The sequence below is a fragment of the Halyomorpha halys genome, unplaced genomic scaffold (assembly GCF_000696795.3).
Source record: "Halyomorpha halys isolate HHAL.00 unplaced genomic scaffold, Hhal_1.1 Scaffold934.1, whole genome shotgun sequence".
In the NCBI taxonomy this organism is placed as follows: domain Eukaryota; kingdom Metazoa; phylum Arthropoda; class Insecta; order Hemiptera; family Pentatomidae; genus Halyomorpha; species Halyomorpha halys.
The window spans coordinates 220,255-235,366 of NW_027104767.1; the positions used below are offsets into that span (position 1 = coordinate 220,255).

The following is a 15,112-nucleotide window of genomic DNA, read 5'->3' on the forward strand; positions in this document are numbered from 1 at the left end:
TATATAAATAATTTCCTCTAACAATTATCAACTAATTTGATTTCTCAACTTTGGCTCGTTTGTTTAAGAATATTTTGGTCCCTAGAGTGTTTTATAACGTATATTATTTACTTTAACACGTATATTTTGGGTAGAGGAGGTATTATAAGTTACAAAACAACTCTCATAATTAATGTTAGCATAATAATTATAATAGTACCTTATTTACCTCATAAATATACCAGGGAACAAAACTAGAATAATAAATATTTCTTATAAATCACAATGATAGTTTAAGGTCCGGTCTCCTATGGTTTAGAATTTTCAATTAATTAATTGTGAAAATTAATCAGAATAATTAAGAATATTAATAATTAGATGTATTAAAACTCGTTTGCTTTCTGTATAAGTCTACAAGCTCCTTCTGTTTCGCAACAAGGTATTTTTAGAAGATAAGATCCTGCACCAGTCTATTGAAGCTTTAGATAACGATAATATCTATTCGGGTCAGCGTTACACTTTTTCTGCCACTTGGCCAAAGGTCAGAATCCAGCGGGTAAGCTCCAAGGAGACCGGATTAGTTCAATATCAACAGCTTATCTTGTTCATGTTGTGTGGTGAGGATAAGCATCGTAAAAAAATCATGATTAAACCAAAGCTTGTGTTGCCCACTCATCCATTAGTCCATTAAAAAACCTTTTATCGATAGTTATATCAGGTTGGACTATTTATATCCAGTTTCTCATTAATTAGTTTGGTAATAATAACTAAAGTAAGTAAATTCTAGTATCCAGGTAAAGGTCATTTGAGATAACATAAGGGGTGTGAGCACTTTGATGATAATCTACGGGAGCTGTGAAGAAAGCAACAAGAAGTATATAATAAACGTTATTAGAACATTTTAGTTAAAAAAAAATTTTTTTTTTCCTTATTAAATCATAACTTAATAAGGAAAATATCATTCAATAAATAAAAAATTGTAATTTTTATCAGTCATTGCATATAACTGACATATTCTGAGATGATTGCATGCTATTTTCATGCAGTCTTCGAATGATTGGGTTGGCATTATATTGTCTTTAAGAAAACCATTGTGGTACAGAAATACATTGGCAGTTGACAATATTTATGTAGAACCACGGTTTAGACAAATGAAGAATTAAAGTGTGGTTATTTAGAGAAAAAATCAATATAAGTATTCCATATTGTTTTTTTCGCCTTATCAACAAGTTAACTCCATATACAACAAATGGAGATAAAACTAATATTAAATTAGAAGTTAGTATGTTATGAGTTTATCTTTGAAGATTATTTTTTACTATATTTTTTTATTAGGAAAACAAAACTATTTAGTTCCAACATATTTACTAATAATAACTTTATTTTATTACACTAAAGAATTTGTGTTTTTTATGTGTATTTTATATGCTGCCACATATATTTGCTAAAAATATTTTATTCTTAAAGTACTGAATAGTGCTCTTAAAATAGACTCCTGAAAGTACTTATTAATATTTTATTTAACAAATCTGAACTAACCCTACAATCAGGTCAGATTTGCTTATGTTAGTTACTATACTTAAAATACTTTTCTTTAATATTAGTATATTTAAAATATAAAGTAAAATTTAATAAAACCACTATTAAATAATTTTTATTGAAATCATAATTTAATTTTGAGAAAAATTTATTTATTTACTTTTTTCCCTAATTAAAATAAATTTTAGCTACCTTATAACAATACTATTAGTTACCTCCAAAAATAAAATTTCTCGAAATATTAAAACGTACATCACCATAATCTCTCTTTATTTTGCTGAAACTGAAACATTATTTAGAGGACTCTATAGGATTTTTTTTAAAACTATTTTTGTTTAGCCTAATAGAGTAATTTTCTATTACTTATATAACAATACAGTTCAGCATATGTCATGTTAATGTATTCTAGATTTCTTTCATAATTTATTGTGTCATCCAAATATATAGATGATCTTTATGACTTTTAATTGATGATTTATAAATTTATAAGGGCACTTTATTAGTTCGAAGTTTCTTCATTACATTTAGAATTATTTTTACATGAGTTTGTTGATAATTTATTTTCTTTATATATTGACTCTCGTCTCTGCAGTTTATTCTAGGAGAGTTTAAACAGTTAATTATAAGTTACTATTATTATTAGATCCTCTTACTTTTTCATTTTTTCTATAATATCTGTTACATATTTTTTAATTAAACTTTAACAATATTAACCATTATCTTGTTTACTTAATATTCTACTCATCAGTATATAAGTAATTTTATTTATTATCTCAATTTTATTTATATATTTCGAATTAATTATTAACCCAATTTTCTAGTTTACACTGTTGGTATTTTATTGTACCATTTTAGTAATTTTATTATTTTTGTATAAAATTAATTGTATTTGGTGAAGAATGTTTAACAATAACTTTGCTAAAGACGAGGTGGGTATTGTGCGATACATAATGCGGTCATACGATCCTCCAGAGGGAGTAGTAGGTCTTTTTGTTCCCCCTTGTACTCGGACAGAGAATTTCTCTAAAATATCAGTTTACAGATAGGAGAGTTCCGGAGCCCATTGTTTCATTAGAGGAACACTATCAAGGTACTCTCAGTCTTCTTCCCTCCTATTTAATGAAGAAATATTCCGTGGTAAATCGGCTCCATCTTTACCTTAGGTATTTTGGTACAAACGAGGAGAATGGTAAGAGATATGAAAAGCTGTTGGCTGAGCAAACCTGGCCTGAGGCTGGAAGGGAATCCATTTAAAATTAAAAGCATAGACTAGAGAGTGCATTTTTTTCTTTTATCTTCATAAAAAATAAACTATAAAAATATTTGTTCATCGAAGGAAAAGGAACTTCTTACAGTATACTTTCTTGAAATTAGTATTTTTAAGTTAACAATCAAATGCTTTATACTAATGTAAAATTATTTATATTCTCAAATAATTTTTATTTATTTAATTATAAATTAGTATTATTTTTAGCAGCAGAATTTATTAGTCCATTCATGTTATAGTTTCTAAAAAGTATAAAAGAATTGAACAAAGAAAGTTTTTGTGAATTTTTCTTCCAAACTGAAGTTTGCGTTTTATTCCACTTTCCCGCATGACCGTAAAGACTTCTGGGTATGGTATATATACCTCGCCGACCAATCCTTGGTTCCAATGTTATGTTGAGATAACATCCTTAGCTTCAGAGGTGTATTAAATATTATAATCATTAATACTAAATATTAAAATAATTTTTAAAAATTAATTTTTTTAACTTACCACTTGGCATGTTTATATATATTTCCATTATTTTATATATAAATCCGTAAAAATAGAGAAAAAATTGTCGACAACAGTAACTTAGTTGTCTTTTTTAAATTAAAGATACACAAGCTTTAGCATCGGAATCGGTTCACCATAAATAAGACCATAAGTCCATAAAACAGTATCTGTTATCTGGAAATCCAAAGATTCCTCCGCGCATTACCAGCACGCGTCGCCTCTATTAGAGAGCCCAAGAGGAGAAAAAAGCAGTTATCTCACCCCAATTTTTGATTACTTTAATGAAAACTATGTATAATTACTAATCAAAATTGATGAGTCTGCCGAGTATAGGTTGGAGGAATAAAAAATGGCCGCTATTTCAAAGCGAAAAAAACTAATTTTTCATTCGGAGCTCTATATCTTAAAAAGTAGGAACAGCACAAGAAAACCTAAAAGAACGTCATTTAAAAAAGAGTAAATTTGCTAAAATATGAGTCCCAATAGCATTATTTATGTTAAAGAGTTTTCGAGATATAGCTTTTTAAAAAGCAACTTTTCATAAAAATGTTGTATGGGACATACTAAAAGATCAGTAGTTGATTTATTTTGAAAAATTTATAACTCAAAAATCACTTGACGTACAGATGTCTATTAGCACTCAAATTAAAGCTAGTTTAATGAGCTATAAAGTAGTTTATGATGTTTATCTTCGTAGGAGTAATAGTTTACATGAAATTTGCTAAAATAAATTGATTTATAGTTGTTTGGACAAATTTTCATTTGCCAAATTTATATTCATATGTGAATATCATAAAAACTACTTCCTCTACGAAGAAAAGTGTTATAAACTACTTTATAGTAACTTAAATTTCCTCTATTTTTAGTGTTGGCAGACATATGTGCGTCTTATGGATCTAGAGATATATTTTTTCAAAAATTCAACATTTTATACGAACAACTAGAAATTAACATTTTGTGAGTTTATTTTGCCAAATATCATAAAAAATACTACTCCTACAAAGACAAACATAATTAACTATTTTGTAGTAAATTTAACTAGCTTTAATTTTAGCGCTGGCAGACATCACTACGCCCAATGGTTTCTGAAATAAAGTTTTTCATAAATAAAATTTATTGTCGGAACAACTATAAATCAATTTATTTTAGCAAATATCATGAAAACTATTATTCCTACAAAGGTAAAGGTCATAAACTTCTTTATAGTCCATTAAACTTGTTTTAATTTAAGTGCTAATAGACATCTGTACGTCACATAATTTCTGAGATATAAATTTATCAAAATAAATTAACTAACTACTAATCTTTCAGTAGATTTTTAAGAAATTTTGCTTTATAAAAAGCTATATCTCGAGAACTATTGGACGTAAATAGCTCTTTTAGGGCTAATATTTCAGTAAATTCACTCTTCTTTAAATAATGTTCTCTTAGATTTTATAGTGTTGTTGGTAGTTTTTAAGATATAGAGTTCCGAATGAAAAATCAATGTTTTTTTAAGGTTTTGAAACAGCCGCCATTTTTTATTCCCCCTAACAATACTTGGCAGACTCATAAATTTTGACTAGTAATTATACATAGTTTTTATTGAAGTTATCAAAAATTGGGGTGAGATAACTGCCTTTTTTTCTTCCCGGCTCTTGTACTATAAGTTGAAATGCAGTAGCAGTTAGTGAAATATAGAAGTAGACCCACAATATTTTCCTGTTATATTTATTTATTATTTGTTATTATTTTTTTATTATTTATTTATATGGCCATGAGAAGCATTCGGACCGATTTATATTGGATACCATGTGCTACATTATAAAATATATTTATTAGGCTTAATTTAATACATTGTACTACTGTGTGTTTCACATTGAGAAATATTTTTCCCAATATGATCAAATTGGTTTTAAGGTTTTACATTGAACCATAAGTCGCCGTGGTAATTTGTGTTTATAATTCAACGGAGTTCAAGTATTTCTTTAATTAAGGGGAGACCGACGCACTTTGGCCATAGGGTTACGTTGGCCCAACGGTTTTAGTTTCCCTAGCAACAATTAGAATCCTCCACGAAGCATATAAACGTTTCCTGACTAGTCGCATTTCTCCTCTGTGACTACCATTTACTATGATCTATGAGCAGTATCACTTATATCGATTTTGTTGTATTTCTTGTAATTTTTCTTGAGTGGGATTGAATTGTATTTTTTGTAGGTAAAAAATGTGCTAAATATATGCATTCAATAAATTTATATTTATGGGGAAGTGGATCCAATGCACCAGTTGTACGGAGTGCCAAATGAGGAATAAAAGGGATGTTTTTGAATTGTACTGGCTCTTTAGCAGAGGAAATCTTTGTACGACTTGACCCATGTCCCAACATATCTCATAAATTATATCAATAGATCATTCATTTGTTTAAAATTTAATGAATATTGAATTTCGCATATATAATGTTTATTTGTTAGTGGGAATCGGAAATGACTAAAAATTATCATGTCAGTAATAAAAGAAAAAGATCAAATAAACATCAACTCCCCAACAAGACACCAAAAATCAGGTTAAGAAAAATGGGATGCCACAGAATAACAAACATTAGAAGAGATTAATATTTAATTTATATAACCACTAGTTTCTTACTATTATATTTATTACATTTTAGTTCTTTTTTAACTGCTCTCCAATTCTGATATGTATCGAGGTATTAACAATTAATAATATTTTAAAAGTCTTTGCCATATGTCTTGACATACCTTTGCCGGGTGACAAAGGGCACTTCGCAGGTGGTTAATGGACAGGTGAAAGGGTCCTTGCTGAGCAATTCTATTAAAGGTATTGCCTGCAGACTTTGTCGGTGGGCTGATCAATTATAAACAACACTAGCACCAAACACTTTTCTAAATGTACCACCCTTTGTAATGCATTTTTCTTGAGCGTGGCTGATGATAGCCAATGAGGAAATGAGATTCCCAAAAGGGGTCGCCCCTTTTTGAAACAAGTTCGGACAGAAGTAAAGAGAACGGATTGAAGAAGAAGAGACAGAAGGAGGAGAGGTACAGAAGTAAGAAGACCGAAGAGAGAGCAAGATGCATTTTGATCAGACGAAGTGCTTTGAGACATGGACATCCCTTATGAACAACACGACACCTAACACTACTTCATTCCACGGCATGAATCATTAAAATCAGCAGCTACAAGTATATATTAGGCAATAAGTAATAATGTAATATAATAATCATATTTTATGGCAACCATTTATCTGGATCATTTCAATCATTTTAATAATACCATTTATGAATAAATTGTAAATAAATACTTATCAATAAATTGCAAATAAATAATTATTTCCTTTGTGTAGTTTATTTACTATCATATTACAAAATAACACCCCTGATTATATTATATTAATGATAACGATATTTTATAAAAACAAAGATATTTAATCGGTAACTGGTAAACACACAAGGCTTTTGAAATAAATCCAATTATAATAATAGTTTTTCAGGACTCAATATAAACTAATTAATTAACTCAAGTTTTCAGCAATTATCTCATCACGACCAGATACATAGCAATATCTAATAATTAACAGAAGGATTAACTGAAATTGTGATATGTTTATTAAAAATGGTTTTGAGAATTGGTGTATACTGTATTTAGTTTAGTAATTCGAACTGTATTTATTAAAACTATTGGTGTAAACAGTTTTGCCCCAACCTCATACAAATAAATATACTTGTATGGGGTTGGTGCAAAAGTCACATCGAAGGCAATTGAATCAGTCTCTATTTTAGGGAATGTAACCATGAGAGATACTGGGCACAAAGTCGAAGTATCCCCATAAATAACTTGACTACAGAAGAAATAATTCCAGATAAAGAATGGCCATTTTTTAGGAAAATGATTACTACAAATGGTTGTACTAAAGATGTATAATGTATAGGGAAGGGGTACTATATTAGGGATATACTTATTTTTTAAATTGTATTCGTCAACATGTACCATTAAAACCAATCGTATTCGTCTCAAACAAAATTGATAAGTAGAAAAATGGTGAAAACAAGGACAAAAACGACTAAATAAATGAGTTTTAGACGATTGCGATAGGTCAACAACGTTTTAAAAAATAAATTAAAAACTGCTAAACATATTATTTTTTTTTCTTTTAATTACAGACTAACAAATAGTTACGTAAAATTCTAATTTAATATTTTAATAAATCATGATATAAATAAAACACTTTAGTATCAACGCTTTACTACATAACCTTACCCCGACCATGAAAAATTTTCCTATCACTCGTAAATCGGTGTGGCCAGATTTTGTGTCGCGTTTTTTAGTTATCAAATTGAACCTCTCATTTGAAGTAACTAATAGAAAAAACGTTCTATGTCCTCTTAGTAAATTTTAGGACCATTTAGAATCCGCTTTTCGGAAATGGTTTTTTTTTGCTCTTTCGGGATTTTTGTAAAAGTTATTATTATTTATGAATAAAATTTTTACTGAGGTTAGACTCCCAACAAAAGACACACGTTATGTCCTAATATGTTCTTATGACAGTTACAAGCTGGCAAAATTTCAGTTCATTTTGTCTGTTTTTTCAATATTACGCAAGGTTTTTTCTTTTTAACTTTTCGGCTAGCTTATGATTTTTTTTTCACCACGTTTCTGCGATTCAGTATTGCCTAAAACATGTCTATTTTTTCTCTACATTTTTCTCTAAATAATCACGTTGAGATATTTCAGTCATAACTTATTTCAATAAACAAATATGTTTTAGGTAACCTGGTAACTGAAAGTCTGAATGGGGGCACCCATAATGTAGATATTACCAGCGCCCATGTGGTCCAAAAGAAAAACTTACGTCCTCTGGCAACCTCTGTGGGAAGAAGAAACTTAAGGGATGAGAGAGCCATCTTTTTCTACAAGTAGTCATTATTTCTTAACTCTTATTCAGTGAAAATAAACCCATGAGTGAGTAGAGACATTCCGGAGTGCCTCCTAGCAACAGAGGAGAGAGAAATATAGGACGAAAAGAAAAGGGAAGTCCACGTCTTTCCATATAATCACATCCATCATCCTCATTATTAAAATCCATAGACCCACAATAAAAATTAATTAACTCTCTCAGCTGGCACTGGTATTTGGAGGGGGGAACAAGTCTGGCATGTTGGTCTGGTGGATCTTCTGGTGGCTACCTGAGTTGCCGCTGTGTACTAACCAAAGTGGGAGTGTCAAGATTAATTTTTCGGGACCGCCGAAAAATAAATATTAACTGCCCTAGGTGGGAATCGAACCCACAACTTTCCAAACCGTGCGCTCTGGGACCTACGCCTCAACCCGCATGGCCGTCGCGTCCCTTCACTCTCTCTAACTATAAATGTTTCGGGCACCCTCCACACTACCTGTAAATTATTATAGATTTTTCTTTCTGTTACAATGTTTTATTTTAATAAAAATTCATTTTTCATTGCAAGTAATTTACATATGCAGTCCCCCTACAAATCCAACACGCCAATCAAAGATGAGTGCCTCGCCTTAGGTTGAAGGCACACTTCATACAAATACTATTTGCTGTTGCAGTTGTTGGTATTGTATACAATACTACTTGCAAGAGATTTCTTTTCTAGATTCTACTGTATATAAATGTTTAAGGCGACATTTATATAAAAAATCCAATATTTCTACAATACGTAAAATTAGTAATTAAGTCCATATTTTTTATCACATTATACAAACATAAATAAAAATATGATTTAAGTAAAAAGTGATAACTTGATAACACTGATATAATAAAACTAAAGAAAAAAAAATTATATAACAGATGAGGTAGACAATTTAACAGGGAGCATCAAATAACGGTTGTCCCATTTGTAAAGCTTTGAGGGGATCCATATTTTCTGACATTGAGGGACGATAAAGGACCAAACCCTTTATCACTGGTCCTGATGATCCCACCGGAATGGCGTGTACTCTGTTCGTCTTATGAGAGGATTCATTTATTTCTTGAGATTATTTTCAACCTTTGGGGGTAGAGCAGAACTCAGGTACTCATAAATTACACGTTAAAAAAAATGTTTCACTATTATATATTATATAAAATTATATTTATATAATATATATGAGATATATAAAATCTTGTTAAACATAAATTGTTAATATTAACATCAAAATTTATTTATATAGGGTTGGGATAAATAAAAAAAAAGAAGATTTTTCGGAGAAGGTGAAAAACATCTATTACCACAAAATAATTTTTGAAAAACTATTCGATCCAATGACCAATTATTTTCCATGTGGGCAATTAGCAGGTGAAAAGCCTCTTGGGGTTGAGAGAGAGAGTAGGAGGGAGGGGAACATCGCTTGACCAACTTCACTCCCACTAATGAAACTTTTTTATAAGCAATTAATTCGAGGATTCAAATCTATATCTTTTTTAATGGGGATTAGTTAGTTTATCTACCATCTGTAAAGCATAGTGCATAATTGAAGCATAGATAAGTGCCTTCAGACACCTATTAAACACATTTATATGTTTTATATTCAAAACTCTTTTTTTTCTATCTCCTTAGATCTGTTAGGCTTGTTGCTGTCTCAATCCATATATTCGTTTTGTATCTAGAGCTATCCTTCGGAGTTGATCCAATAGGCAACTGGGTCCCTTTCCAAACCCAACTATGTAATCATTATAGCTGACCTTGGCTTAAGAACAGGGCGCTTTCCCGTTGGCCATGCTTCCACCAGCTAGCCGACCTTCCAATCGCCACCAAACCTACAAACGTTGCCATACCCATTTTAGCTGGCGTTCTTCGAGGACTTCAGAAGCATATTTCACTCCAAATGTGATTCGGATGCGATTATTTCTTACACAGTCCCTTCTGGTCTTTCCTACTACTTACCTTAACAATCTCATTTCCTCTACCAAGTTGTCTATTTCCCAAGAATTATTTGACTTTTGGTCTTATAAAGAAGAATAGGAAAGAATATTGACTTAAGTAGGTGTAACTTGGTCTCTTTATCTAATTCTTGTTTGCATATTAACGCTGAGGATATTTTGAAGAATACACCGTATGCTTTTCTACCAAAATCTTTAGTGTTGTGAAGCAAACTATAAATAACCAATGAAACAGCGAAGCACCCTAAAATTTCTAAGGATTAAAATTTTCATTTAGCGTGGTTTAATTTGTGAGATTCCAAATAAATGTTTATAAATCTTTTTTTCACACTTGTACATAAATCTCAATGAGAAATAGTCAAAGGTATAAAAGGACATTGGAAATAATATCCCACTCATATTATGTGCTACACCTAGTACTTTTTTTTGTTTTTTTCCTGATCCCTCTAAAACAGAAGAAACTATAAATTAGTGAATGCTTTACTAGGGGAAAAAAGAATAAATCAAGTCAAGACTCGAACGGTCCTACAAAATCACTTGCTTCTACCGGAGCCCCAGTGTCAAACCGGGCACACTCAAGACTTTTCTCCGCAAAATCGAGAACGATAGACAACACTTCACACTAGGTGACCTAAACGCCAAACACCACTTATGGAACTGCGCTAAAGGCAATGAATTAGGAAACTACCTGACCAAAACAAAATACACAATAATACACCCTGATGCATACACTTACAGGCAAACATCAAACCCATCATACCAAGTACTTGGCATTTTATTTGTATTATTAATATTAATTTTTAGGCCAGAAGATCCCTCATTCATCTTATCTTCAGCCTTCCAATCCTTTTCCTGCTCAACTAAATCTGAAATTTCCGATAAAATGAGATTTTTTTTTTTTACTATTTTTAACAGTACATCAAATAAGACGTGTTCATATCGGATACCTAAAGAATAAAATAGTTTTCAAATTCAATTTCCACTAAGAATCCGTCATAGTTTGAGTTTTCACGACCGGTCTAAAAATAGTTTTTGGTTTTTGGCTATTTATTTGTTGTGTTTGGACACATCGAATCAAAAAAGTGTCCGATATGAATTTTTCTTAAAATCGTTTCAATTGTGTGTAATAAAAAAAAAAAGGACGTAATAATAGAGAATAATAAATAAATGAAAAAAAATGGCGACTTTAGCTCAAAGCACTACTATTTTGAAGCAAACGTGGATAAGGAAATTTGAAGAACTTTCATTAAACACTATATCACCTGACATTCCAGCTGACAGTCCAGATCACTGGAATTTTAGTATCGTCAAATACACATTTGGTTAGGAACCAACCGCAAATACAAACTCTTATTGTGCATTTAGTTTTTCTAAATAAACCTAAGAGCGTAAAGAACATCAAAGCCTACATATTTGTGTTACCATGACTAGGGGAAATTTTTAGACTTTCGGCTGAGGTTGTATATAAATCTAAATTGATTGGAAGTGGCATTGGATGAGTTTAATATAAATTTACTAAACCCAGCATGGACTTTATCTCTATCCAGACCATCAGGAGTAGTGCTGTAGCCAACGTAGGACGTAGGTAGAAGGGACTTATGTCCAAGGGATGCTCCGAAATTCATTTGGGAAAAGAAAACATAAGAAATTAAACAGGCTATCGGTTTTTAAATATCAAGTGGAGTCAGTATCACTATGATAAAAAACTTAGTATATAATGTATAGTACAGTATATAATATTAAAACCATTTTGAATATGATGAAATCTGAACTTTTTTGCCGATTATATATCATCCGTATTTAACTGACTTCAAAATTACAGAACATGAAACCTTAGTCCTAAATATTTTCGACATTTCAAAACAGTTAGTACTACAACTTTTGTCATTAAATTATAAAATTATAGTTTGAGTTAGATTTCTCCTAGTGTTTTGTTGTGTAGAATTTTTGGTTTCTTTCTTTTTTTCCAGTTCTTACAAAAAATAATTAGTGAATTTCATTACAGTGCAGTGAAGCACTTATCTTGAAATAAATTCCTGACATCTTTAATATTACTATTACAACACTACCAATTTCAATAAAATGTTCTACAAAATAAAAACATGTGGAGATGAAGGTTTTAAATATTGTGGATACAAGAGATTTATTATTTAAACTTAGATATTTCCATAAAAATGTGACTGCCGACACATTAATCATGATCTAGTATCAGGCTATTTCAATCAGGAAAATGTACTACAAGGGCTAATATTATTAATCATTACTCACGTCGGTTCCTTCTCCAAAACCAGTTCTTCGAATTCAACTAGGACGGTGAAGGCCGACGGTGCGTTTATCGTGACTAGGCAGATCGTGTCGTCAGGATAGTGGTCAGGGAAACCTGGTGAAGTGACCACGGTAACTGGTTCTTCCATGGTCAAGGTGAGGGTCCTGTTGCACTCAGACCTCCACATGTCCTTCTCCGATGGCATCTTGTCTGGAATGAGTTCATAGCAGATGTCGAAAACATAAATTAAAATTTTTAAACAGTATATAGTATACAGAAAATAGTATTTTTAGATAGAACTGTACTAAAATTTTGAAATAGTATCTTGTGGTGGCTAAGAGTGAATAACTGAACCTTCCCTGTGACTTTTTTTTTAAATAATTTATTTATTATTATTTACAACTGTATACACATATATACAACAAGTAAATTTGCTGCAGCTGACATAGTGACATGATACAAACATGTGGAGAATGATAGAACTCCAATAACATTTCTAGAGGAGATCTCGAGGCCATCTTCTTTTCAGACGCCCAGGAGCATTATTGAATGAAGGAGAAGCCAGGTTAGAAACAAGTGGATTTGGGTGGTTGAGAAGTTTATTATGGAAGGAACGGTATCTGGTTCTGGCCAAATCGGCAACATATGGAACATTGAGGTCCTGATGGATGACTTGATTAGTGACAAAGTAAGGAGCATTAAGGATTTTGGACTGTAAGGATTGGATTCTGGATGAATTTGAAGGTTTAGTGGAGCCCCAAAGTTCAAATCCGTATGTCCAGATAGGCCTTATAATAGTCATGTAGATCAGTCTTTTGTAATGGATTGGCAATTTAGACCGTTTGTCTAGTAAATGTTGCAATAGTCGGAATCTACGAGCAGTTTCTTGTCTTTTTAGTCTTGTATGAGGATTCCATGTCAGCCGTTTGTCGAGATGTAGTCCTAAGTAACGGATCTGTTCGACAGGAATAAGTGGGATATTATTAAAGGATACTGTATGGCAAGAGGTCCTGAGTTTACGTCGAAGGGTAAATGTGATTCGGTGGGATTTATTGGAATTTATTTTAATCCTCCAGTTTTGGGACCATTCTTCAAGGGTGGTGATGTGGGATTGGAGGGTTTGGGATACAATGTAAGGATCATTGTTCACTGACCATAGACGTGTCATCGGCATACGTAATGAGGATAGTGTTAGGATAGGTTGGGACCTGTGACTTTAAATTTTATTTATTTTGGGTTTGTCCTGCTCGGTCTACATAAGAATGTCAAGGTACTGGTATCACCTATAGTTACAGTATACAGTTTCCTGCTTACCACCGTTAGGAAGAGCCTCACAGATGTAGTAATTGGGAGTAGCGCAGTCTCGGTCGTTCCATTGGTAGCTGGCGGTGAGGGTGGCCCCCGAGGAGTGGGTATAGAGCCGCCTCAGCTCGAGGCAGTCCTGCCCGCTGAACCCGTCGTCGTTGGGCTGCTTGTTCCGCTCGCCTCGCCAGCCCGGGAACCAGTCTGCAATTGCGAAAATAAATCTTTAACTCTAAATTCAAAATAGAATAGTATTTTTTATAACTTTATTTAAGCTGTAGGCATTAATTGGAAAAAGGTCTCAGCTAAGGCGTCAGCTTAGCAACTTGATACCTGCAGGGGCTGCGATTCGTTTCCGGTCTGGGTTAAGTTGACTTATATTTCGTGGGCCCCCCAAATAAAACTCGACCTCCCCACTCCGGTTAGAATGTTTAACTTCCCATGAAGGAGGTAAAAAAAAAAAATAAAACAAATGAAGGTTATTTTGCAACCTAATTAGTACTAGGCAATTATTTAAAGAAAATAACAAATAAGAAACCTATCTTTGTAATAATAAAGTGGCATTCCAATTGATAGTTAATTAATCGTAGTAGTTCCTACGATAAGTTACTAGTAGTTAAATAGAAAACTAGGTATAAAACACTTTATAGTAGTACAATGAAATAGCTCTAACTTGGGTGTTAATAGATATTTTTACGTCTAATGATTCTTGACATATTTTTTTTCCAAAACTAAATAAAAAAATAAATACAGCAACAACTGATTTTTCTTTATGGAATGTTGCTTTTTAAAAAAGGGTATCTCGGGGACTATTCGATATTAACAGCTCTATCCGGGCTCATATGTTAGCAAATTTAATCTATTAGCTTTTTAGTGTTGTTGGTAGTTTTAAAGATATGAAGTTCCGAACGAAAAAAATATTTTTTCAATTTTTTGAAACAGTCCCCATTGTTTTATTCCCATAGTCATGGTTGTAAAAATTATTAATGTCGACAAGCAAGTATATACAGTTTTTATTAAAGTAATAAAAAAATCAAGCTAGATAACCTGATTTTTTAATCTTGGATTTTTTATTTCGGTAGTAAAATCGTAAATTCATTCATTTTCGGGAATGTGAAGAAGTAAACGTAAATAACCCATAAATACGGATGTATTTTATTTTCAAAACGTGAATAATTTTTAAATTTTTCTTTTTTAACTATTGGAATTTTCCTTCATATAAAGAGGAACTGAATTATTCAATGTTTCTGGGAAACTGAATAAGGAAAACTAGCAGGTTAAATGAGGTAGATATTTTCTGTTGAAACTAAATTTGTACCGTTTCTATCAGTTGCACAATAATGTTGCGCTCCAGTTAATATTTAAAATATATTTTAAGAGAGTT

The 15,112-nt window shown here is 31.7% G+C and overlaps 1 protein-coding gene across 1 annotated transcript in view; it reads right to left on the reverse strand.

The window, feature by feature from the left end:
* Positions 1-15,112, reverse strand: part of LOC106687239 (uncharacterized) — a gene marked incomplete in the record, with an annotated part of 403,205 nt that overhangs the window by 91,834 nt on the left and 296,259 nt on the right. Inside the window, 2 exon segments of the mRNA XM_067045014.1 lie at positions 12,429-12,636; positions 13,741-13,932. Coding sequence (XP_066901115.1) covers positions 12,429-12,636; positions 13,741-13,932 — 400 coding nt within the window.